Below are 27,235 nucleotides of genomic sequence, written 5' to 3'. Positions count from 1 at the left end.
AGCTAATGGGGCTCTTGCTGCTGCCGCCGCACCGCCGGAGCACAATTTATGTTCTCATCCTGAAGCAAAGTTCTTAACCCGAGGTACTATTTCTGGGTTAGCGGAGTCTGTAACCTGAAGCGTATGTAACCCGAGGTACCGCCGCTGTATTTGAAAAAACAAACTGTTACATGGAGACATCGAATCCTTAGCTAGCCTTCTCCTTTGCATTCTTGTTTGTTATTTCAAGGGCCCCCCCCTTTCCCTGTATGGAACAGCATTGTGATGTGAGCCCCCCTCACTGGTGGTCTGGAGTGATGCAGCCCAGACACTGCTTTACTTCTTCGGTGAAAACTATATCTTGGTTCAATCCTCCCTTCTTTTAAAAAACAAGTCACCGACCGTGACTTGTTTTTGAAAAGAACAAGTAATACACAAGTCACACATGTATATTAGGATCCATCTGTATATTGAGGCAAAATCCACCAGGCAATAGATTTACAAATGTTATGTTGCTCAGATTTGAAGAGCAGAACATAATTTCTTTGAAACTTAATATGGTACAAAGCATGAAGTTGGTTTGGATTTTCCTACCTTCCTTTCTCTTTCCTTCTGCCATCGGCCTTGCCTGACATAAAAAGTTAAATGTTTACCTGGAGTTATTTACCAGCACGCTGGTGTCTTTATATTCCTTTATTTTTAGTATTCTTAATCTGTGGTGGTGTACTTTTTGGTGAGGTGGGAATGTATATAAGCAGCAGTGAAGCAGAAAACTGCTACAGAGGTAGTTACCTACAGTGTTGGCAGACAAGGGTGTAATCCAATTGAATAAAGCAGGACCTGCTGCCTAGTAAACATTCATAGGACCAAGGTTGAAAACTAAACATAAACTGAGGTAAAATTATGAATTAACTTGTGATATGCAGCCAATTTTTCTATTAATTTAGTGGCATCTCACAGAAGATGTTTAGTTATTGTGCTTTGTAAAGAGCTGAGCTTTGATAATAGTGCACTCAATACCTGCATTAGTAAATGATAATTCCTGATATGAATTGAAGCAAACAAATATTCTTGGCAACTAATGAATTGTAGGTTTTACTGAGGCTTACATGCTAAATTTCAAATTCTAGTGTTGTTGAAATTTAGGCTGTTGGTTATGACTGTTCATCTACAGACTGGCATCGTTTTGGCTTTATTTTGTTACTTAGAGCTAGACAAAACACTTCTTAATAGTCATTTCAGTGCTTGATAAACTTCAAGGTTCATTGCTTCTGTACATTTTTCAAATTATTAGCTTCTTAATGCATATGGCTTTAATTTACCCCCTACTGATATTCTTAAATGGGTTTTCAAGAATTTTGAAAGTGGACTACTATAGTTATGCGTCCACTCTTGGCCCTGATTGCTGACACAGAATTTCTTAAGTAGTCTCCACAATTAACAGGATGGAAGTTCAAACAGTTCTACTGCAAAAGCTCAAGATTCCCTTGAAAACAGATTTGTATTTGGTTTCCTGTAGTGTGTTTGCTCCATTTATTTCTAATGAGTTGCCAGAAGCTTCTGAGAGTGCTTCCTCTTCTGCAAAAAGACATTTAAGTGTGATTATCTACTAATGTCACAACATTTTTCCCCTGTTCTTAAAAGATGAATTCTGTATAAAATGTGGGAAATGTGTGTTATTTGAAAGGGGATTTATAGTTTAAAAATCTATTTCTATGATACAAGCAGCACAAGACTTTCTCCCCACCCCCTCCATTGAAAAACAAACAAACCACAGTGCATTTTTAACAGCCTTTTGCCAGTGTTTGTCAGAGATATTCCTTGTTTTACATGCCCTGGAAATTTAAAGGAAACCCTTTACAATTATGAGCAGTTTTGCATATGTAATATGTAGATCCACAGCTGATTGAGCAACTTTATCCAATGAGTGCCCATTAACCTTGAGGGAGGTCCCCAATGAAGTGCCACAAGAGGGTCTTGCGCCCTCTACCGTTTAGCATCTTTATAAATGTCTTGGATGGAGGAGAGGGGGTGCTTATCAGATGTGCAGATGAAGCTGCAAGGAGTAGCTTAAACTATGAAAGACAGAATGAGGATTGAAAATGAACTTGACTTGTTGGAAATACTGACTTGGCAGTATTGAAACTTCAAGGCAAAATTCAATTGAGATAAATGTGTAAAATCCTGCATTTAGGTATCCGTAAATGGCATTTCCGTGCGCTGCTCTGGTTTCACCAGAAGCGGCTTAGTCATGACCCGGAAGAACTGTCTGTGGACAAACACCGGCTCCCTCGACCAGTAAAGCAAGATGAGCGCTGCAACCCCAGAGTCGTTCGCGACTGGACTTAACAGTCAGGGGTCCTTTACCTTTTTTTAACCAAAGGACACAAATGTGGAAGACCAGGTTTGGCAAAAGCACACGAGAATAAGGATATATTTGTTTTAGCTGATTGTAAGCTGAACATGAGCTAGCAGTCTAATGTTGCTGCTACCCCCCCCCCCCCGCAATCCACATTTTAAGGAGAGCAACAGGGGAGATATGTATTCAGGGAGTGGCAACCAGGATGGTGAAAGGTCTGAAAATCACGTCCCATGAATAACAGGGGTGTGTTTAGGAGAAGAAAGTATTAAAGGAGAGACAAACAAGTGATACTCAAATTGCAGAAGGGGTGTCGTATGGAATAGGCTTGTACTTTATTGCTCCAGAAAGGAAAGCCAGTGGGTAGAAATCTCAAGGAAGATTTCAGCTAAACATTAGGACAGATGTGCCAGTGGTAAGAATTGTTTGATGATGGAGCAAACAGGCCATAGGAGGTATTTAAGTAGAAATGCTGTAGCTTAATCATGCATTGCAGATCACGCCCTGAGCATGGGTTGAACTGAATGATCTTAACAGTGCCTCCCAACCCTATAATTTGGTGGTTCTATATTGTGGAAATAACCATTTTTGTGAAAACATCCTTTCTAAGAGCCCTGCTGGAACAGGCCAATGGCCCATCTAGTCCAGCATCCTGTTCTCACAGTGGCCAACCGGAGGCCTGCGGCAAACCAGCAAGCAGGATTTCAGCACAAGAGCACACTCTCCCCTCCTGTGGTTTCTAGCAACTGGTATTCAGAAGCCAATTCCTGAGCCACAAGAGGACCTCTGCTCAGGCTCCAGTCACCTGTCTGTGAACTTTGCGAGAGAATCTCATGTGTTCAAGTGGTGTTGCTGCTCTAGGGATGCCTTTTCTGGACAGTGACCAATGTGAGAAAGCGCCTGTGATTCCCTCCTGCAGAAAGATGCAAGTGATGCACCAGGGAATGCCAGTTGATTGAACATGGCATCCATCAAGAGGGCCTGTGTACATGTTTTTTCTCCTAGTTTTCCTTGACTTGTTAGTTGAACTACTGACCAGCTGTTCACCCACATCTTTTTCACTTACCAGAGGTTCATTGTCTTTAAAACCTTGTCATTTTTCTCTTCTTCTTCTTCTGACATTTTATGAATGATTGCCCTTATTAGTAGCTTCTTGTGCAGTTTATGCCCCAAAGTATTTATCAGTATTATTATTATTATTATTATTATTATTATTACTACTATTGAATTAATCAATTGCATTTATTTTCTGCCAAGGAGCTCATTGGAAGTAATCACTTCCAAAATATCACTGAGCAAAATACTAAATCATATTTCAAATGAAAGTTCGACTTCATAGAGCTAGGGGAACACGTCCCAGAATCACCAGAAAAGTTTTCTTCCTGTACCTCCCATTACACTTTTGATAGAAGCTCAACAGCAAGTTGACAAAGATTTATTTGCATTTTTTTATCTGAAGCATATGGGCGAAGCTTCTGAAGAGGAGATTGCAGGGCAGTCTCCATATATCTTTGCCAGGGCTTTTCTCAAGGTTGACATGTCATCTTCTGATGCTTGAGCTAATGAAGTATTCACTGGGCTGTGTTCTTACAAGCTCATTTTTCTTTCTTTCTAATTATTTTCTCTTGGTTGTCCTTGACTTGGGTGCCTTCTACTTCACATTATTTAGCTCCCAGACCAGCAGATTAGGTGCTGTCTGCCTCACTGCCACTCAACCTACTGCTTTTACTTTTTGTATGAGATGGCTGAGGCTCCAATACTTTGGCCACCTCATGAGAAGGGAAGACTCCCTGGAAAAGACCCTGATGCTGGGAAAGATGGAGGACACAAGGAGAAGGGGACGACAGAGGACGAGATGGTTGGACAGTGTTCTTGGACAGCATGAGTTTGACCAAACTGCGGGAGGCAGTGGAAAACAGAAGTGCCTGGCGTGCTCTGGTCCATGGGGTCACGAAGAGTCGGACACGACTAAATGACTAAACAACAACAATGAGATGGCTAAGGGTTGCCCTCTGTCACTGCTGGTCCTCTCCTCTCCTCACCCACCTACTTAATTCAACATTGACTTTGCTACTAATCTCTGCCCCCTCACTCTGAGGAAAGGGGTCCTTCCTTAGAGTAAGGTTGCCTAGGTACTGCCACTGGTTTGCCACCTTGGTGTGTCATGCATTTTGCATCCATATGAGTATTTGTGTATTCCTAGGCTAAGTGTGATAGAAGCCATTTTTGCCTGTGACTCACAGTACAGCTTTTTCCTGAAGGTCAGCTTGACTGGGATACTTTCATTGGACTGTTGGAGTTGTTCTCTCTCTCCTTCCCCAATTAAAAACTGGGGGTTGCTACGTTTTTAAGATAATGTACTTGTTCAGTGGAAGAATTGTTGGCCTCTGTCTATCTCAAGAGACTATGGAGCGCACCTCTGGGGGTGAAGTCAAACTGCTGCATTAGTAACACCAAAGTGACCTGCCCGGGGTGGAAGCCTGGGCAGTGTGTATGGAGGTATTGGGCTGCCCAGATGACAAGACCTCTTTCTTGGCCTTGCGGATGTGGTCCAAAAGAAAGCAGAGCAATACATTTGGCACTAGCTTGGCTGCAGGAGTTGCCAAAAGGAGGTGTACAAGCCGCCATCCAACCCTCTTACAGACTCTACTCCAGATTTGTGTAGGGTTTACTCCTTAGCCTTTTCTCCTCCTGAATGTATCCTGCAAGGCAACAGAGGTTTCAGATCCAAGTTTTTCACCTCCTAGGTGGGCTACCTTCCTTGGTGGACACGCCCATCTGCCCCTCACTTCCCTCTACAACACGTGCAGAAACCGCCTTCTTCACAGTTGGACCCAACTTTGGTCTTGTTCGCTCGATCCGCCAGAGCCTGTCTTCACATGCAGGGCAAGGCTTTGAGACCCATCAGCTGCCTTCTTCTGGTTTAGCCAGCCAGTCAAAGCCATTCCCAGGGTGCTGCCGCTGTTGCATGCTGACAGGTTTATGGGGTGTTATGGGATGGGTAGTACCTCTGGGGGGCATGTGGTGCTCCTTCTGGGGTAGTTTGTCAACCTTTGGTCCCCCCCTTGCACTTAGCTCTCAGTGAAAAAATAGCTACTTATGAAATGGGAAAAGCCAGTTGCTCTGCAGAAAAGAATTGTATTTGGCTTAATTATATCCTTTTTCTTGAGATGTACGAACAAAAATGTTCAGGAAGGGCTATGTCATGGGCACCACCATTGCAGCAGAAACTAATGATCTGAGCCAGACCTCAGAACTGAATCACTTGAGGTTGCTATATTGTTACAAAATGAAAACTGAATGTAGAATATCTGGCTTTAGCCATTCATAATGGAATTCCAATGACAAACAGCATAGCAGGACAAAGTCATTAACCAAATGTTACCCCAGTAGTTACTGATGTAGAAGCTGCTTTGTGTGCATTTGTACCTGCTGCTATCTTTGCAGTCAGGATCCAAGTTCCCTGAAGTTTTATGGAACGTACAATTTTTTGTACAAGTATTGTAATATCAAACAATATTATCTACCACCGTGAATATTGTAAAAGAAGTCTGATCTAACCTTGCCTTAGTTCTTCATCCACAGAAATGAAAGTTGACTGCTCAAGACTAGAAGGAGAAAAAACTGGAAGATGGCATTGGTTAATATTTCCCATTTCCTTGGTGCATACCTGATTTCTTCTTTTTGTTCCTGTAATCAGGAGCTGTATCCATTTATTGAATACAATGGGACATTATGAAGAAGGAGATCAGAGCGGTTAAGCCTCTGCATTCTTGTCTCTTTCTAGTGATCAGTGGCCCTAAAAAGAGATGAGTTAACATAAACCTGAGTGGACTGTTTAACCTTTCTCTCTCTCAACCCCCCTCTTTCTGGAAATGTAGATGCAATAACATTTACAGCTGAAAAGGTTCATTCTCAGTTTCTAATGTTTAAGGATGCAAATGAAGCATTTTGTCTCCTCTGTCGCCTGGAGGTGTTATGCACAGAAAACAGAAAGAGGTTTCTAGGATTAGTTCCACAGATTTCTTTTATCATGTAAAAGCTTTGACTGATTTCAGTGCCAGGAACTGTAAGAAATGGTATATGGAAAACATCTATAGAAAATTCTTTACATGTTTCACTTTGTTTCTACCTAAACCACTAAGAAACCTATTACTTAACGAGTTCTTCTGAGGTCTGTAGTTTTTCCATACTAATTTAGAAGGACTCACGTCTTGCATTTTTAAATCTGTCCTGGGAAAGAACAGTGCTCAGAATGCCGCATGCAATGTACTGTATTTTTTAATCTCTCTCTTTGTTTCATGTTTTCATATCCTTTGTGGCTCCTTGTGTATTCCACAGTCTGGAAAACTGCACAGCGGTATTTTTTTACACTGCAAAATATTTACCTGCTGACTCTGGTAACCCAGAGTTTCAGACAGTAGTCCTCCCCGGCCCTATCTGCAGCCACCAAGGCTTGAACCTGGGATCTTTTGTTCTTTGCTTGTTTATTTTATATATTTGCTGTACTCTACCTTTTAGGTTAACTTCTTACAAGGTGGCGTTCAAAAATTTAAAACAAACAGGCAGTACCACTGCTCCTGCTTCAGTTTGGTGGTATTCATCAGTGAAGTTGCCATTGTTGTGGTTTAGTCGTTTAGTCGTGTCCGACTCTTTGTGACCCCATGGACCAGAGCACGCCAGGCACTCCTGTCATTCACTGCCTCCTGCAGTTTGGTCAAACTCATGTTTGTAGCTTCGAGAACACTGTCCAACCATCTTGTCCTCTGTCGTCCCCTTCTTGTGCCCTCCATCTTTCCCAACATCAGGGTCTTTTCCAGGGAGTCTTCTCTTCTCATGAGGTGGCCAAAGTATTGGAGCCTCAGCTTCACGATCTGTCCTTCCAGTGAGCACTCAGGGCTAATTTCCTTAAGAATGGATGTGTTTGATCTTCTTGCAGTCCATGGGACTCTCAAGAGTCTCCTCCAGCACCATAATTCAAAAGCATCAATTCTTCGGTGATCAGCCTTCTTTATGGTCCAGCTCTCACTTCCATACGTCACTACCATTGCCATAGATGTATATTTAAGCATATTCTTTTCTACTAGTGAGGCAAACCTGGTTCCCACTCCTCTTTGGGTATGGAAGCTTTATTATCTGTCTATACACAGTGTTGATTGGCTGGCAATTGGGGTAATGCCTTCCTCCTTTTTTGCCTAAACAGTTCTACAAATAGATACAGTCATACCTCATGTTGCGTTTGCTTCAGGTTGAGTGTTTTCAGGTTGTGTCCCGGGGCGACCCGGAGGTACCGGAAAGGGTTACTTCTGGATTTTGCTGCTCACGCATGCGCAGAAGCAGCAAATCGCGACCCGCGCACACGCAGATGCGGGTTGCGTTCTGCTCATGTTGCGAACAGGGCTCCAGAACGGATCCCGTTTGCAACCAGAGGTACCACTGTAGTTTTCTGTGTGTGTGTTTATTTTCTGTGTTTATCCAGTCACTTGGCATCTTATTTTTATAAAATCACTATTTGCAAAATGTTATAACAGCAGTTTTAGAGTGCAGGGGAGGAAAGACTACAGGTTGGCAAAATGTCTGCGTATGTATGTTTGCTGAGATTTATGAAGTTGCACGTATTTGTTGCTGTTGTAGATTTGTATCCAGGAGCTCAAAGCTATGTATATTGTATTCCCCTTTCCTTTATATCTACACAACAGGCCTTGGAGGTTTCATCTTCCCCTCTTTTGGTTCCAACAACTAGTACAGTGGAACCTTGGTTCTCAGGTGCCTTGGTACTCAAACATTTCGGCTCCCAAACACTGAAAACCTGGAAGTAAGTGTTCCGGTTTTCAAACATTTTTTGGAACTCAAATGTCCGATGTGGTTGTCGGCTATTGTTTCCGCGGCGCTTGGTTTTTGAACGTTTCGGAAGTCAAACGGACTTCCGGAACGGATTACATTTGAGAACCAAGGTTCCGCTGTATTCAGACGCATATTGCCTCCACCTTTGGAGACACAATAGTGGTTAGCAGCTGTTGAGAGCCTTATGCTCCATGATTTTTTTTCTAATTCTCTTTTATAACCATCCAAGTTGGTGGTCGTCATTGTCTCCTGTGGGAGTGTATTTCATAGTTTAACTATCTGCTGTGTGGCATATATTTGTATCTTGCTTTTCCACAAAGGAGCTCAAACTTGTATATGTTTTCCTTTCCCCACCTGCGTTTATATTTGCAGCAGCCCTGTTAGGTAGGCTAGGTTAAGTTGCTATATGTAGCAGGTCTTGTTAACAGATTGGGTGGCGAGGGGTTCAGAGGGCCCAATCAACACCCAATGTACCAGGCCCAGGAAATCGCATTTGCATCCCCGTCCTAAAACATTTCCCAGAAGCTTGCCTTGGCGTACATGCTGGTGCAGAAAGCTAGAAGGATTGGAAACATATGTTTTCACTGCATGTAGGATTATGGTTTTGATAGATCTCTACCAAAAGGGGTTTACAATATAAAGACACACAAAGAGACAAATGAGGGTGGTGGAGGAATTGACACCATGTTAAACGGGGGACAGAATATGTAATTATTAAAGTCACACAAAATTTGATATTGTTACAGTATAAGGTGGATTCCAAACCAGGGGTGGCATACTTTTTGACCATGTGGGTTATATCTTTATCATCCTCCCTACCCCTCAGGCCAACTTTGACAGGTGGGAAGGAGGGGCCACATAGGAAAACCTGCTGGCAAAGCCGCAGACAACAGGATTGAACTCTCCGCTCACCAGCAGATGAGCAGAGAGTTCAATCCTTCTCTTGGCAGGATTCTCGCTTGTCTCCATTGCTGCCATTTGAAAAGATCCCCATTTCTGGATTGGGGTTTTTGTGTGCACATTTGTTGTTGTTTAGTCAATTACTCATGTCTGACTCTTCGTGACCCCATGGACCAGAGCACGCCAGGCACTCCTGTCTTTCACTGCCTCCTGCAGTTTGGTCAAACTCATGCTGGTAGCTTCGAGAACACTATGCAACCATCTTGCCCTCTGTCGTCCCCTTCTCCTTGTGCCATCAATCTTACCCAACATCAGAGTTTTTTCACAAGTTCCTTACCTGTGGTTAGTTCAGCATCCCATATAAGAAACCTGTTTCATGTATGTTTTGCCTGCCCTACCCCCACCACCATGGAACATTGTATGAACATTCACATTCATTGCTGGATGGAAGGCTTCAGTATCAAGCATATCCCACCTTTCTTTCATCAAGAAACTGACCCATACCCAGGCCTGCTTAGCTTCAATGAGTTTGTGGTCTCATGCACTTTTAGACCATACTCTAGAACCTTGTTTTAGATGTGTGAGAATGAGCTATCATTTGACTGGACCTTATATAACTTCAGATGCAATGCTTCTCAGCATTTCATTTCACAAATTCAGTACTGAGTAATCAAGTTAAGAGATAAGATGAGTTAAGACCAAGGAATATGCATGAATTTGTGAAATGCCCAAAAGGCATGAATGTTGTGACTCCTGGCAGCTTTCGTATGCTTGCCTGTGGATGTTCTGTCTGGGACAGAGCAGATCAATAAACAGGATGTTGTTAATGTGGTCAGTGATTTTACTGTCTAACTAGTCAGCTGATTTTTGTTTTTTAAAAAGCTGCACAATTGATAAAAGAGCCTGACTGACATTATCTCACACAAACTATCCAACTCATAAGGTCTTGAATATATATATAATAGCAGGGCTTTTCAAGCACAAAACAAAAACTCAAGATCTCTGGAAAAAGAGAAAAGTGTGTGTTTGAGAGAGACTAAAAACAAATACAACGAAAGAGTGCTATGAGAAATGATAGTTTATAGTACTGGGGTAATCTGGACATAAAGAATACCTCACTCTAAGACATTAGGCTGTTCTGAAGTGCAGTCTGTATGAGTATGTTACTGTGATTCCCTAGCCTACAAAGATAATATCCATTTATGGCTTTTATTATATATGCAGTACCTAAATATTTTAAATGTCCATCCTGTGCGTCGTGAACACTTACAAAGAGTAAATTCATTTCCGTTTTGTGTGAGGCTTATGTTTTAAAGAATGCAGAATGAAATCCTGAAGTTAGTATACATTATTGAACATATCTTTGTAAGCCACTTGTGGCTCCTTGACTCATGAGTTAACTGTTTTTTCTTACTCAGGGGATCTTGCAAATGTTCAGGCTGGAATACTTTATGGCTCTCCGCTATTTTTCTTTGGTCTGGCTTTGATTTATGCAAACAGTAATTATAGGAGCTTTGTGCCTGTGTTCCATATAGGCTTAACAAGCTCATACACATTTTAATGTACTGACTCAAGCTAGGTTGCTTACATAAATTTAGGGTTTTCCCTAAACAAAATCTCAGCATAGTAAATATATATATATGCGAGTAAAAAACCCTTTGCTTTCCTTCTCTCTTCAGGCATCAGAAGGTGTTGCTTTCATTGGACCAGACATGCATGCTATTCAAGCAATGGGGGACAAGATAGAAAGCAAACTCTTAGCCAAGAATGCAAAGGTCAACACTATACCTGGTTTTGATGGGGTGGTCAAGGTAAGAAACATTTCAAAGATGTTTTTCATTTTAAAATAATGCTTTCTGAGGCTTATTGTAAAATAGCAAAATCGCCATCAACATCACCCTTGGGTTTGGTGCAGTGATTGCTGGGTGTGCAGTGCCATTTCGGTCCATTCTTACAGTACCCTGATGGAATCAGTGTTGTTAAGTCACTCAGTCAATGACGGGCAGTTTTTGCCTTTGCCTCAATTCTGTGTCCCCAAGTGCAGTGGTTTGTTTCTCCTTCATGTAAATGGCCGCCATTCCCTAATATAAGATAAAGTAACAGAGGCAGTGGGACGCGGGTGGCGTTGTGGGTTAAACCACAGAGCCTAGGACTTGCCGATCAGAAAGTCGGCGGTTCAAATCCCCGCGACGGGGTGAGCTCCTGTTGCTCGATCCCTGCTCCTGCCAACCTAGCAGTTCGAAAGCACACCCAAGTGCAAGTAGATAAATAGGTACCTCTCTGGCGGGAAGGTAAACGGCGTTTCCGTGCGCTGCTCTGGTTTGCCAGAAGCGGCTTAGTCATGCTGGCCACATTGACCCGGAAGCTGTACGCCGGCTCCCTCAGCCAATAAAACGAGATGAGCGCCGCAACCCCACAGTCGGTCACGACTGGACCTAATGGTCAGGGGTCCCTTTACCTTTACCTTTAACAGAGGCAGTCAGAACACCACTAGGCCGGACTAGAGGAGTTAAACCTTCTCCTTGCCCTTAAGAATTTAGCCTTCCCCTATCTGAGTCTCACTGCCTTTGGTTCTGTTTCTTGCTTGGCTAAAATGTGGTGGGTTGTTGGAAGACTCGTATGCCAGCCTGGCACAGGAGTCTTGTTAGAATAAAGTTATAAACTCAAACTAAAAAGCAGCTGGTCCCTGGCGCCACACCCTTCCCTCAGCCAGCTTAGTCCTCTGAGGCCTTGGGCAAGTGTACATGGCCACCACTCTGCATGGGCCTGCTCAGATGGACTGCCTGTGAGTTGATCCAGGAATCAAAATGTATTGCCCAGGCTTGTGTAATAATATCCTCTTCACCATAAAGTTGCTCCAAACTGAAAGCCTGCTACTGTTTCCTTCTCAGGAGCTGGATTTTGGCAAAGGAAAAAAAATGTTTTCAAGGCTATCTCTACTATTTCCCAGTATATCGTTGCAGTAATAATGTGAATAGACCACTGCTGCTGAAGAGGCTTTTTATATTTCTTGGGAGACAATCAAATAGATCATAAGCAGCTTTCCTTTTATTTGGTGCAATATTGGTTTGCCACGTTCTGATGGCAATATGTGTCTCGTTCCCCAATGTCTTGACTCAAAATGCCTTTGGGTATGTTGGGGAATGTGACGTGTTCCTAAGATATGTAGGTGTGATCTTTCTGGCCTTGGGTCTGTCACCATCTCTCAGCTTAACCCACCTTTATAGAATTGTGAGAATAAAAAGAGGTCAATTGTTGGATATGGTCCAGAGCTGCTTTGAAGAATGCAGTAAATATGTGGTTTAAACTCTTGCAAGCAAAGCCTTAATGGTTTTTTGGATCATAGACACATGCTGAAATATAATATAATTTTTTAATTTTACAAAATGAGAACAATGTTTGGTTTTAAGAGTAATATGCTAGTTATTTGTAGTTTTCACGCATGAGTACCTGATTTGGTTTACCAAATTATTGAAATGTCAGTGAATACATACTTGGGCTAGGATCCAAAGAGCCACACAACTTTGGGCTTCTTTTTCCTGGAACCACAGTTATCTATGCTGCATATCAAACCAGTCTTTGAATGTGAAGTTTCTTAAACAGCATATACTTAACTACATAGGGGCAGTATTTGAGGAGTGGGGGGCATGGGAAGTCGATCATTCTACTAGTGGAATGCAAGTCTTTGAGTCTGCATCCTGAATCCCAAAGAAGTTGAATATTTTATGGAAGGTTTATGCTTAATTGTTTTAGCATTCTGAGTAGGTGCTTGAAAACTTTTAGGGGTCAGAAATATACTGGAAAAAATGCAAAAAAAATTTTTTTATTGCTACCCCCCCCAATATACACATACTCTGTTTTAATGAATATACGAATAACTTGGAATTAAAATAAACAAAATTGGTGACTTACGGCATAGTCCTGCACATGCTTACTGAGAAGTAAGCCCCACTGACTTCAATGGGACTTACTCACAAGTAAGTGTGCAAAAGAAAGTGTTATGCTCTTTCTGTCTGTGCTGCTTTCTCACCCTGGTGGAGTGTGGCTAGTCATTGAAACAGCATCCTAAAAAGACTTCTTATGGTCAGAGAAGGCAGTGGTACTGCTTGGTGACGTGCTTTTGGACAAGGAGAGTTATAGTATTTGTTACTATTCTACAAAAGCGTGTATGGCCTAAATACAGTGGTACCTCGGGTTACATACGCTTCAGGTTACATACGCTTCAGGTTACAGACTCCGCTAACCCAGAAATAGTACCTCGGGTTAAGAACTTTGCTTCAGGATGAGAACAGAAATCGTGCAGCAGCAGCGGGAGGCCCCATTAGCTAAAGTGGTGCTTCAGGTTAAGAACAGTTTCAGGTTAAGAACGGACCTCCGGAATGAATTAAGTTCTTAACTCGAGGTACCACTGTACAGTAAAAGGGTTTGCTTAGTAGTTCCCCCTTTGCTTTGATGTTTTTGAAGGCAGCAAAATTGTAGGTCCTATGTTCTTTAAAAGTATTGTGACTTGGGAGGTGGGGAAGGAGGGCTTGCATCTAACATAGTTGTGTCAGTTGTCCTGGGATAATTTGCAGATTGCCTTCTTATGGGCCTGTAGCATGTACCAGTTACCCACTTGTTTGCAGGTAACTAAATGGGGTGGGGGGGGGGAATGACCTGCTTTTGTTACTTTTATTTTAAAATTCTGTTTAGCAAATATGTGCCTGAATTTGCAAGAGAAAAGAAATGTAAAAGTTTCCTCCTTGGCTCTAATCGAGGCACTTCATCAGTCATCACTCTTCTTGCATTTTATTCAAGAGGCTCTAATTGTCTGCATTTGGCAGGTTTAACACTTCCTGACAGAGAGACTATTAAGGGGAAGTATTCTCACATAACTGTCACAGACAGGAACAAAGAACCTTCTGACTCAATGTGTGGAAACCACTAACATTCTTAAATGACCCTTTTCATACATTTTTTTTATCCCTCTAAGCTAAAACTTGGAGCGTGTGGAGGTTGCAGGGTTGTGGAAAACAACAAGGTGTAATAAAACACTAAACGTTAATTTTATTCCCTTTTTTTTGGGTATGTGGACTTATCTTTGGCTTAAAAACAATTGTTTGGAAAATCTCATTAACAGATGTGCCTGCTTGAAGTAAAAAAAAAAAAAAGACTTAAAACTGATGTTGCTTTCAGGGCCGCTTTGAACTTAACAAGCACCGATTTGTGGAGCAGACTAGCTAATGAAAGGAAATTAAATTTTCTGACAACTTCCTGTACCAGCTTCCTTATTCTTCATTGGGCTCTTAGTAGGTACTATGAAGATTTTTGTTTTATTGTTTGGCAAAAAATGAGCCAGGTACGAACCCTCCAAAGCAATTTCTTTTCCCTTTTTGGGGAGAGGGAGCTCTTGTCTAGTATTTTTCTTTAGAAAAAGAAAAAGGGGGGGGGGAAGGCTTTGAATGCTTTAAAATATCAGTTTTCATTTTAATGTTCAGAGGTTAGCCCCCATGGATTCAGCCTCACACAGCAGCTGGGGGTTTCCAGACATACAATCTACTTAAACCTTTTAAATGTATGTTACAGAGGAGTGCAAATATTAGCAAATTTGAATGGACTTTGAATTCCTGTAACAACTTCCAATGCTTAACATGTCATATAGTAATGCATAATGGAAAGACATTATTTGGGTGATGGGAAAGTTTACCAAATATATGGCATTCATTTTCTGAATGTCTTTTCTTTACTTGCTGCTGAGAAACTGAACTGTAACTGAGGATGTTTTTCACTTATCCCTTACCTGGCTGCTTAAAAGAAGATAACATTGCATATCCCAAAGAGTGTGTGTTTGTGTGTATATGCATACACACGCACACACGCTACTGTGGTAGGTAGCGTTATCTCTGAGGTCTGAATCAGCGTCTTTTTCTAGCCTTGCTATGTGATTCTTATTTTTTAAACTGGAAATGTCAGGGATTAGGAAGTTCCACATGAAAAATATGTTGTGTGTCTATTCAACGAATTAACCAGTGAGTGATTTCAAAGAAATGTGCCATCCCAACGGCATAAGATGCTTTTGCTTATTCCATTTATGTGTACACATTTATATATCACTATATCATAGATATCGCTGTTTATCCTTCGTCATTATTTAGGCCATGCACACTGTTTGTGTTGATACATAATACTCGCCATCCACATGTCAAAATCCAGTGTTTGAATAATTGTAAAGTATAATGTTAAAGTTACCAGAAAAAACTTTTGAGTTTCTATCACTTAAAAATGCAAAATTTATTGGCCTCTGTAATGAGGTGATTGTGTGTTTGAAGTGCTCTTCTGGAGTCTTAATATATGTTAAAAATTTCCGCTTCTGAAATTTTAAAAAAGGGTGGGAACTCAGCAGACACCTGTGTATACTGTGCTTTATTTGAATATTTCCGTGAATTTTTAGAAGACTTGTGTTTGACTGTGAAGCTTAGCCAAACAATAGAGAATCAACTCCCCCTGCTGACTGCATCCAGGAAAACATGACACACGTGTACCTGAAAAGACAGGAATAAGCTGACAGATGATATGTTACAATGCTATGATATTGACTTCTCTGTGGAACCATCTAAATTCTATAATTTAAATTCTGGCAACTTGAGAAATCCTTCTGTAGTCCTGCTGACTTTTCCTGTCAGCTGATTCTTCGCTACTTAGAGCCTGAGTATTATGCAGCGATGAGGTAAAATTTACATTCCACTTATGGTATTAATTTTGCATTCCTCTGAATGAACCGGGTCAGAAGGTTGTAAAATCAAACATTAAATGAATCGGAGGAGACAGTAGTGCAATATACGACTGCCCTAGAGACACAGTGCAGTAGCTGATGGGATTAATGTTGGGTCTAATTTCCTGCTTTTACAGGATGCAGATGAAGCTGTCAGAATTGCAAGGGAAATTGGTAAGTTCTTAAATTGGCTATGGTGAGATTTGTATGCCTTTCAGAAGATGCTGTTGACTAAATTAACTGTGTAATAAGTAGTCCCTGTGGGGAAAAAAATGATTTAAGTTTTAAAATTCTCAGTTGCCTTCAGGACTGGAAGAATCTGAGCATTAATGGTCTCTTTAATTCTTAATATTTTTGTGATATAGGCAGCATTTTAGAGGCTTAAATTGCAGACAGGATGCAAGCTTTCGTAATCATAAATCTGATTAAATGAAGGGTAGCATTTTGTGAGTTTATATGAAGGGGAAAGAGTAACTTTGTGCATAAGGTGCTAAGACATGGCTAATCTTTAATCAGGAGACTGATAAAATTGTGTTTATGCTGTTTGTTTTTGTAAATTAGGCTTTGACCAGCAACCAATGAACCATACAATGTTTCACTCCCCAAACAGTAGAAGACCCCTCTGCCAAATATTATGCCCCTTCCAATCTTATTTGAGAAACCGCTTTTGAAACCAGGACATTTTAAAAATGGTGCAGTTATAGGTGCAGCTGTTCAAGAGGTGTGAAATATTTCACTTCGGAGTTCCTGAAATAGTTCTTTGGATTATAGCCTATAATTTGGGAAATTTCATAACTTACGCACATTTTATTTTGTGAAATTGTAAGGTGGCCTGCGGAGTATCAACCTAATCAAACTTTGTCTTACTCTTGGGCAGTGTTTTGTGTGGTGGACAGTGTGCTGGAAAGTAGACCAGGGAGGCTGGGTGAAACTGATCTTTCAGTTTAGAAGCTTGTTTGAGCCTTGTGTGGTTAAGGATGAATGGTCAGTATTTAAAAGAATGTATTTTCGGACTGAAGTGTAATATAGGTCCGATTCAAACAAGTGACTGTCATGTGAAGGCTTGTTTCAAATAGCAAATAATCCAAACCATTCTAGCAAAGAACTAGCCTTAGTCTGCTACTATAAGACCCAATATAATGGCCTGAAATTGCTGCAGCCCTTATATGGTTGCATTTCATATAGCCAACCATGTAAGAGGTGCAAATCAAGCCATTGCTTTTTGGAGAAGGAAATAATGTGAGAGTGAATTGAATATAGTGGACTGCTTCCCTTTTTCATATGCAGCAAGTTGTACCTTTCTCCCTTTTGTGTCTAGAAAAAGTCATTTCTGAGGGTTGCATTCTGATAAAGGGCAAGAGCTTGAAAAGTCACCCAAGTTACCTTTTGTTAATTTCATTTATATTCCACTTTTCCTGAAGCAGCTCACAAGCAACTTTAGCATCATCAAACTACATAAGTTTTTAAAAATGTTAAAAATTATATCAGTAAAGGCAAATAAGAGAAAACCAACAATTTAATAAACATAAGATAAATTCAACATTACAGTTTAATAATCTAGACAGGGTTGTACCAAAGTTAGACATACTCAGAGTAAGCCCATTGAAATTAATAGACATGGCAAACTTGGGTCCATTAATTTCGACGAGTTAGCTGGAAGCAACCCTTAAAAACAGGAATTTGATTTACTTCTGTACTTTATAACAGGCAAAACAATAATACCATCACAGGTATTAGTCTTGCTGTACTCCAAGAAGCCACAGCTTAAAAGTAATTGAGAGATGCAAGGTATTCTCAGCAGGCTAGGTTCAAAGATGGCTCCCCCATCTCTCCTTCGGAGGAGACTTAAAGCAGCAGAAAGGAAATCGTAAGTCTTCTTGCCTCCAGCCTCCAAGGTGTGCCTCTTCATAGAATCTTAGTTACAAGGGACCCCAAGACTCCTCTGTTCCAACCCCCTGGTATGCAGGAATCATCACAGCGTAAGAATCCTTGACAGATGGCTATCTTACCTCTGTTTAGAAACTTTCAAAGAAGGAGAGAGACATACCATATATTTAATTGCCATACAACATGGGGGAAATGACCATTGATAATAGGTATATAGGGTTGTAATCGTAACCAACTGACATGGGAGCATGGGTCTAGACAGGATTTATGTTGTGAGGGGCAGAATTGAGCTATCTGTGATGCAGTCGGTCAGTTAGTTAAGCATTTTTATGTATTTACTTGGGCGGGTAGCTGCCCCCCCCCACATCCATGCATGGGACTAAGCACCACTGAATTCAAGTAGGACTTATGAGTAGATATGGTTAGGGTTGTGCTGTAGGACATTACCTCTAGAGTCTTATCTCAGGAGGGGGAAGAAGGTAGATGAGTTTCTGGGTGGTTGCGGTAGATCACAAGGATTTATGACTCCCTGTTGTATGAAAAATGGCAGTGACCAAATGACTGCCCCCCCCCCACTCATGCACACAAGTTATGATGCTGAAAATTAAGATAGCTGGGGAGAGGGTAGCCAAGAGCTAATTTCGCGTGTGGAAGTTCAGGTACTCAAGACAAATTCCTATGCAAATAGCACTTTAAGTGTATATCTTTTGTACCTGGTTCTGGTTGCTGGATCTTGAGAGTTTAATAAAAAAATAAAATGGATCTTTTCAAGCCTGAAGTACCTCCCTCTTCCATTGAATTCCAGTTCATTTTGGGGCTCCAGTTCTAAGTTCTGGACTCAGTCTCTAAGGCCCTAAAATGTCACTGGAACCACAGTATTTTCAAAGCCTCCTTTACGGTACGAAGCTTCCTTCTCCTCTTCCTCCTTTTTAAAAACAATAATCATAAATAATTATTAGTAGTATTGTTATGCTGTCTTCCTACCAGCGTTTTAGGATTACAAAGCATTCCAAGTTGGTTTACAAGTAAAAAAATAATTAAAAAAAGGAAACCACACTAAAACATTATCAAAACCTAAGCCTGCAAGATCCTCCCCACGCTGCTGCTGCTGGTCAGCTCTGTGGCTGAAGCAGAGGGGACAGTCCTGCCAAAGCCGGCTCTGAGGTCTTCTGTGTGATCTACTGAGCAACGAAAGTCTCTTTGATCTGTCTTTTCACCATCTGGGCTTTGGATCTTGGGGATCTGGGACAAGACTTTCCTAGGTATAGCTATGGAACATTGTTCCCAAGGAGGCCTGCCTGACTAGTTTACCAATTGCTTTTTGATGAGGAGCAAAGGTTGTGGCTTTTGGATTAAGTTAGTTGAAACAGTGCTACCGATTCTTTTCTTGGCTAGTTGCCCCTGTCATGTTCAGCTGTTCATTATATTTTTTATTTTTTTGAGATTGTGGAAAAAAAATATTCCCCCCAAAATATGGCTTTCTTTAGGACTTTTTGACTGGAAGGCGACATATCCATACTTTAAAGAATGTGCAGTATTACCATTGTAGCTTTGATTTGTTGTTTATATCCACTTTTATTAATTTAATTTGATATACTCAAATTCAGAAGCTAGTTACCGTTAATGATAGTGTACTGGCAGTACCCTTCCCAACTAAGAGCTTTTTAATAAACCTATTGTTTTCTTCCCTGTTATTGGACATGTGGTCAGTTGTCATGTCTGTATGACTTACTGATCAAAGTCTGAACTCCTTTCTAATTGTTCCCCGCTGCTAGGCTACCCCGTCATGATCAAGGCTTCAGCAGGCGGTGGTGGGAAAGGCATGAGAATTGCGTGGGATGATGAAGAGACCAGGTGAGATGCTGTCCAAAATCTAGTTTTGATGAATACTGCTGTTTCCAAAACCCCATTAAACCATTGTGAGCTGACAGTCAAACAGATATCAAACAGCAGATTGAAATGCAACAGTTTCTGCTCTTGTCCCCTGGCATGTCTTAGCAGGTTTTTTTAAACATTGGGGTTATACACGTATTCATTTTGACTGTAAGTTGAATTAAAATAATGTCTTATAAGAAAAAAAGAGCCCAGTGATTTGTCTGATTTCTGATTGCTAATATTTGAAACATGTTCTCTCTCCTCTCTCCCACTGTCCCATTCATACCCTGAAAATCTGCTCCAGAGCCTTGGGGCCCCTCTGTAGCAGATTTGGGGGAGGGTATGCGGGGAAAGGAATGGGAAGTTTGGTTGTGTGAGCAGGATAATAATAATAATAATAATAATAATAATAATAATAATAATAATAATAATAATTTATACCCCACTCTCCCCAGCCAAGGCTGGACTCAGGGCGGCTAACAAGCAATAATAAAAACAAGTTGAATGAATACAACTTAAAAACAAGATTAAAATACAAAAATTAAAATATTGAAACCTTAAAATATTAAAATGCAGCCTCATCACAGGAGGAAAAAGGAAAAAGAAAAAAGAAAAAAAGAAAGCAGGGTTAGGGAATCAAATTGGCTCCAAGCCAAAGGCCAGGCGGAACAACTCTGTCTTACAGGCCCTGCGGAAAGAAATCAGATCCTGCAGGGCCCTGGTCTCATGAGGCAGAGCGTTCCGCCAGGCCGGAGCCAGTGTTGAAAAGGCCCTGGCTCTGGTTGAAGCTAATCTAACTTCCTTAGGGCATGGGACCACTAGGGTGTTGCTGTTTATGGACCTTGAGGTTCTCCGTGGGGCATACCGGGAGAGGCAGTCCTGTAGGTACAAGGGTCCTAGGCCGTGAAGGGCTTTAAAGGTCAAAAGCAGCACCTTAAATCTGACCCTGTACTCCACCGGGAGCCAGTGCAGTTTGAAAAGCACTGGGTGAATATGCTCCCATGGCACAGACCCTGTGAGGAGCCTCGCTGCTGCATTCTGCACCCTCTGGAGTTTCTGGGGCAGCTTCAAGGGCAGCCCCGCGTAGAGCGAACTACAGTAGCCAAGCCTGGAGGTGACCGTTGCATGGGTCACTGTGGCCAGGTCGGGGTGGGAAAAGGTAAGGGTGCTTCTTGTTCAGTGTTGGATATACAACCCTTAGCCTTTAACAGCTTCAATGTAAAAAAGTGTATTTAACATTTTTTTTTAAGAGAGAGGGAGAGACATATAAATAGTGATAATCACATCTTGTGGTTGTGAATGCTGTAAATCAGTTATTCATAGGTATGATGTGATCCAGGTGCTCAGTGGTGCTTCTGAGTCCTGTTTTTCCCAAAGCTTCACGACTCCCAAAGCAAGATTAGTCTGCAAAGTTTCTTATATAGCACATCAGGGTAAACAATGCTTTAAAAAGTTCCGTGCACATGTTTGCAAGGCTATGCTTGTGGTAGGAGTTGCTGTCTGGTGTGCAAGCATAGCTTTAACATTCATGGGGTAAAGAACTCTAAATCAGCAGGGCAATATTTAAATACTTTAGTTACCCAATGTTGATCATGATCCCCAAGAACTTCAAAAGGCTAATCCTTCATCCTATGGCCTTGTTTGCATGCCACAGTAAACCTTAAACCATGTTTTATTGTGAATTTACCTTAAATTTGCTGTGGCTTCTTCCCCTGTGCCGTGCCAATGCAGCTGAAACAAACCATAGTGTAGCTTGTTGTGTTGTCCAAACCTGAACTGTGGTTTGTTTGTTTGTTTCACCAACCCATGAGGCTGAGATTAACCACTTCACCACATTGGCACTTTGTTCTTGGTTTTAGTGCTGGACTGTGACCTGGGAGATGTGAGTTCAAATTCCCAATCAGCCATGAAGCTCACTAGCTGTTGATATATGAATGTAACATACCGGTAATACTTCTACATGACCAAAGTTATTAAGTGGCTTTAAAATGCTGGGGGATGGGGGCAGTGGATTGGGAATTCTCCAAATAAAGAGTACTGTAAACCAGGGTCAACAAATTTTAATTACACATGCTAATTTTCATTGACTGAAAGGCTCAGACACGCCCGAGATCAACAGCTAGGGATGTTTGCCTTGTTTGTAGAAAGCCCCGGAGTTCCTATTCACTGTTTATCTCTGTTTTGTGCCAGATGTTCTTCTCACTGGTGCTTTAGTGGCTTTGCATTTGCATCATTTCCTAACTCGGCAGACCACACAGCACAGTAGGACAGAGCAATTTGGCACCTCAAGAAGGAAAAAGGGAGCCACTTTTAAATTGGTTCCTAAATAATTTAGTGGGATCTCCTCATTTTACGTATTCACAGGGTTTTTTTTTTAAAAAAAATTATTTTATTTTGACAAAGTAATAATCATAAATATATAAGAATAAAAATGTGTACCCCACCACCGAGACCATTCCATTGTAACTAATCCAGCCCAAAATTTCAACACCTACCTCTTGTAATGGTTTGACCCTTTTCCGTTTTAACAGTACAAATTCTACAAACACCCTCCATATCTCCTCAAAATCATTTCTCCTGCATATTCCCCGTCTTACCTTAATGACACATGTTAATTTAGCATTACTAGTTATATCTCACACCTCTTTATACCATTCTTCCATTTTATATTCTGCTTGCCCCTTCCACTTCCTAGTTTATAATAATCCAAGCAGCTATCAATAAATTTGTGAGCAAGTCCTTCATAGCCTGTGAACCTTCCACCCCAATGCTACCTCAGGACTACATATTCATAGTTTTCAATGGTGTGCAGAAGCTTAAGTGTGTGTTGTGCTTTATCTGCTTGGCTTGTTACCTTTTTAATTACAGTGGTATTCGGGTTACAAACACTTTGGGTTACAGACTCCGTTAACCTGGAAGTAGTACCTCGCGTTAAGAACTTTACCTCAGGATGAGAACAGAAATCGCGTGCCAGCGGCATGGCGGCAGTGGGAGGCCCCATTAGCTAAAGTGGTACCTCAGGTCAAGAATGGTTTCAGGTTAAGAACGGAACGAATTAAGTTCGTAACCAGAGGTACCACTGTATGTTGTAATGTAAGCTGTGTTGGACTTCAAAAAAGATGAAGTGAAAATATTTTCAATAAAGGTGTGGGATTTGTGATGGCGAGTTGAGTTCTGATGGAGACCCTGGCTATGCCCAAGTGAGTGGAAAAACTTACCACTGGCAGTAGCAAGTAGCAGAAAGCCCCCAAACAGGGATTTTGGGGTGGGGCTAAACAAAATCTGTTTTGGATTAACACTGCCCTTTAACACAGTTTATGCTTGAAGAGTTGCCATATTGGGTGGTTTATGCAGAGGGGCTGGGGCACATTTGCAGTCCCTGTCCCCAATGTCTTCATGCCTGTGTGTTGGTCTCAGACATTGGTGCCGGAGTTCTTAAGGAAAGGGTGTTTCTTCATCCTGGGTTTTTTTTAATTACCATTGTTATTTTTGCCTGGCTTTAGATAAGATGCCTATCAGTTTCCTCTCAAGATCAATTTCCATCATTATACAAATGTGGCACTGTAACGTAGGCAAGAACATGAGCATTTAGTTGCACATATTTTTATTTTTCAGATGGTTAATCCCATTCATTTAAACCTTTTGAGGAAAACTGCCGTAAGGTGTCAGAGTAGGCATAAGGCAAGCTACTTTCTCAATGCTACTATTCTTACTTGTTGTAATGCTGTGCCAAAATGGAAAATAATATTTGTAGATCATTTTTCAGCCATCCATTCTTTTTTGCTTCCCAAGGGCATGGTGCAGTTGTCTCTTAACCTTTTCAAACTTAACTTTAGCATTGACAGGCAACAATAGGATCCATTTATTATGATTTTATAATATACATCTTGATCCCATTGAGCAGCCATAACTGCCCTTGCCTTAGCTTACAGAAGCATCCTGTGCTCAGCAAGGCAGATGGAGTCATCTGGTTATTCTGTTTGTGCTTGCACCCCTCCCTCCACCCCAAAAGGAGAGTTGGGACTGTTATAAGGGCAGAGCTGGGCCAGTTTAAGACTTTTTGAGGACATAGAATGATGGGAAAATCACTGTGGGGCTGTTTCAAGCTGTATTCCCTCCCTTCCCTTGACAAGTGCTGGCCAAGTTTAAAGAGGCAAATGGAGACAAACAGAACTGAAAATAAGTATTAAGACTTAGTTTTGGTTAAGCGCATACATCTAGGCTTCAAAGATTTATGGATTATATAATTAAGCATATTGATTTTAACAAAACAACAAACAAAGCACTGTAATCAATAGTTTTAATTAACTCATGCATCAATTAACTAAAGTCACTTATACATGTTATCTAACAAAATGCTTATATAGAAGAAAGCCAAAGAATTAAACCACTTTCATTCTCACAGTTTAAGTAGCACTGGATCTAATGATGCCAAATGTTTGTAAATAGGTATGATAAAGAGTTTTAACAATTAACTCAAGTAACAGATAATTGGGTGATTGCCTCAGATGTTCTTAAATTGAAAATAAACTAAAATACAAGAATTGCCTCTAACATGCTGATAAATTTTAAAATAAAAAAGTCATCTGAAATGTTGCTTTTGTTATGTATTTTCTTTTTTAAAAAACCCTTGTTATAGATAGATTGGTAAGTTTCCAAAACACTTTTTGTCACAGGATGTTGCCTGCAACACTAAACCATGAGTTACTGCTATGTACATGAACTAGAATGAACCCAAATGATGCTTTGGGCTTGTATCTTGCTCCCCTTTTCCTACACAGCTGGGAAAAGGACTTTAGCAAAGAGTTTAGTTTCACTTTCCTCTAATGCTGAATTGTCTTTACATACAAACGAGAGATCATGATTTAAAACAATCATGGTTTCTTGTTGTCAAATGAGCCTCCAGAACTCTGGGAATGACCAGTGACAGGATACAGGATATTTGATAGGATACAGATCCTAAAATAAACTGTACAATAACCATTGGTAACCTTGGTACAATATGTCAGAAACTTTCTTCACAAGGAGAAAAGCTAATTACCCACTTCCTTTCAGACACACAAACTGATTTTTGTAATTGGTATTGCACAGGGAGAGATACAGAAGATAGTGCTGATCATTTGTCCTGTTTTACTTGCTGTAAATATGTCATGTGCAGCTTCAAATTCTGTGTCAGAGGCTACTGCTATGTTTTCCCTGATTTTGGGTGGGGTGGGTACTTGTTGGACAATACAGAAGACTACCTTTGAAAACCTGCTGGACATGCAGTGCTCCTCATGCAGACTAAGCATTTGACTAACAATAAAACGAATAAATTTGTTTTTGTATTTATAAGTGTTCCATTTGTTTGCATTAAAGGGAAGGTTTTAGATTTTCATCCCAAGAAGCTGCTTCAAGTTTTGGTGATGATCGATTGTTAATAGAAATGTTTATTGATAATCCACGTCACATAGAAATTCAGGTTTGTACCTCCTTTGAATTAAGGTGATTTGAAATTTGTGTTTCCTCTTGTATTTTTCTCTCTTACTAATTCAGTTGACATGGTTTTGTATGATAAGAGACAAAGATTTAGCTGAAGAACCATCATTTGGTTTTGTCTCTACAAGCCTCAATATGTGAAACTTAATCTGTGGTCAGTAATGAATTAATCTTCTCTGACGAGAAATCTATAATATGTGCCAATCTCCTAAAAGTTCTGTTTTCCCCCAGTCTAAAATACAGAGTCTGTGCAATTTCTGTCATATGAATTTTGTTTTGATGCTTGGAATATAATTTGACAGTAGTTCAATAATTTCAAATAACAAAAAAACCCACCCTGTGGTATATATTGGCAGCTTAAAATAGATTAGAAACAAATAGGTGAACCCAATCAGTGCTGACAAATACTACCATCGTAAGACATAACCCAAACGTTATTAGAACTGGGATATTACTGTGTTCTGCTGCTATGCCCAGAATCCAAAGAATTGGGCAACACACAGCTAGTGGCTCTTTCCTTCAATAACAGGTGTCCATGGAACAATATGTCCAGTTATAAAACAGTGTTCTATAAAACATGAGAAAAAGCTAAATACATTCATAGGAATGGGAAAAATAGAATTTTCATTTTTCTGACCCTTTTCTGAACTAAAATTGTTTTCATTGATTGGTTAGTTTTATTTGGAGGGGTTACGGATGTGTGTTTTAGCAGCCCCTCTCCCCTGATAACTTGACTATATAGGGTTGAAGGACCTCTCAGAGCATGGCATGTGTGGGTCTTTATGTCTGAGAAAGAATAAATAGGTGACTTCTTTCCTCACAAGTGGAAGGGCAATCGGCTTGTGCAGTGGGATATTCTGTTGAAAGGAAGGTGGGTTGCCTGGCTAATTTTGGCTTTTTAAATATATATGTTCAACAACCTTTTTAGGGTGAAAATGCTGGATGTAGCTATAATTTTACTAGAGATGTGACTCTTGCATAACTTTTTCTTGTTAGTAGTCATAGGATGCCCCAAGTGGAACAAGGTTGTAATGTTAGCACACCTTCTTTTAAATATGTTTTTATTTCTTTGGCCAGATTTGCTAAAAAGTAAATTAGGATACCAGAATAACTGGATTTATATGGTATTTACTGCTTTATCTTCAATGTGGATTTAAAAATATTTCCAAACCAGATTCACCCCCCCCCCAAATCCTTAGAAACTCCTAATATTTTGTTTTGTTTAGTGTTCTGTGTGCTGTGAACATGATCCAGCAGCAATAGGGGCCCTTTTCAATCTTTATATTTGGGAAATAACTCTTAAGTTCAGTATGAGCCCTAGAATGTTGTTTTCATCCTCTCCAATTTTCCTCCTCATTTAGAGAAAACGAGTGAACTGGGCTATGCCACATTTCCTTTGACTACCTGGTTGAAATCTCTAGTCTAGTGTTTCTCAAACTTGGGTCTCCAGCCAATGTTGAACCACAACTCCCATCATCCCTTACCACTGGCCCTGCTAGCTAGGGATGCTAGCTAGGGATGATGGGAGTTGTAGTCCAAAAAGATCTGGGGACCCAAGTTTGAGAAACACTGCAATCTTTCAGTAGACAGATCACGGATGAGCAACACAATGACAGCATTTTCAATGAATACTAAATAATACTTTAGTGCAGTGTGCATGAGCTGAAAGGAGCCTGTACAAAGAACAGTGCCTTTCATGTCCCCTTGCCCCACCCTCATCTTTTCCGGTGTTGCTGGGAGGAAGAATAAAGCAGGATTCATTTGGGCTTTTAGCCTATTTTTGGCTTGTACAACCAGCAATTGTGGTATAACATGTAAACTCTAGTCAGTTGTATCTGCTAAAGTGAAATTGAATTCTGACTTATTCCTTTTCCTGGTCATGAGGATGGTGTGCCTAACACTATACTCTGGCTCACAGAAGCTTGTGCACGTAGCCTCACCGTGTAGTATTATGTGCAAACACACTCAGTGTGTTATGACAAATGCAGTGTGCCCCGATTAATTTGCTATGTGGTTTCTGAGGAGCCCAAGGCTTGTACAGATTTCTTCATGGAACAGAGTGTGAGAAGCTCTGTGTTTATTACTGATCTTTTGTTTAAAACATATTTTCTATAATTTTATGAATGCAATGAATTATTTCCATTGATTATTTCCATTGAATT

The 27,235-nt window shown here is 40.7% G+C and overlaps 1 protein-coding gene across 1 annotated transcript in view; it reads left to right on the top strand.

Moving 5' to 3' along the window:
• Positions 1–27,235, top strand: part of PCCA (propionyl-CoA carboxylase subunit alpha) — a 223,970-nt gene that overhangs the window by 46,277 nt on the left and 150,458 nt on the right. The window contains exons 7-10 of the mRNA XM_083437796.1: positions 10,762–10,893; positions 15,971–16,007; positions 19,496–19,574; positions 24,954–25,056. Of these exons, the coding sequence (XP_083293922.1) occupies positions 10,762–10,893; positions 15,971–16,007; positions 19,496–19,574; positions 24,954–25,056 (351 nt within the window). The remainder of the gene's footprint in view (positions 1–10,761; positions 10,894–15,970; positions 16,008–19,495; positions 19,575–24,953; positions 25,057–27,235) is intronic.

This window comes from Podarcis tiliguerta (genome assembly GCF_965153285.1).
Source record: "Podarcis tiliguerta genome assembly, chromosome: 4".
Lineage (NCBI taxonomy): Eukaryota > Metazoa > Chordata > Lepidosauria > Squamata > Lacertidae > Podarcis > Podarcis tiliguerta.
Note: the sequence above shows the minus strand (reverse complement) of the source record. Positions and strands in the feature narration are given on the sequence as shown.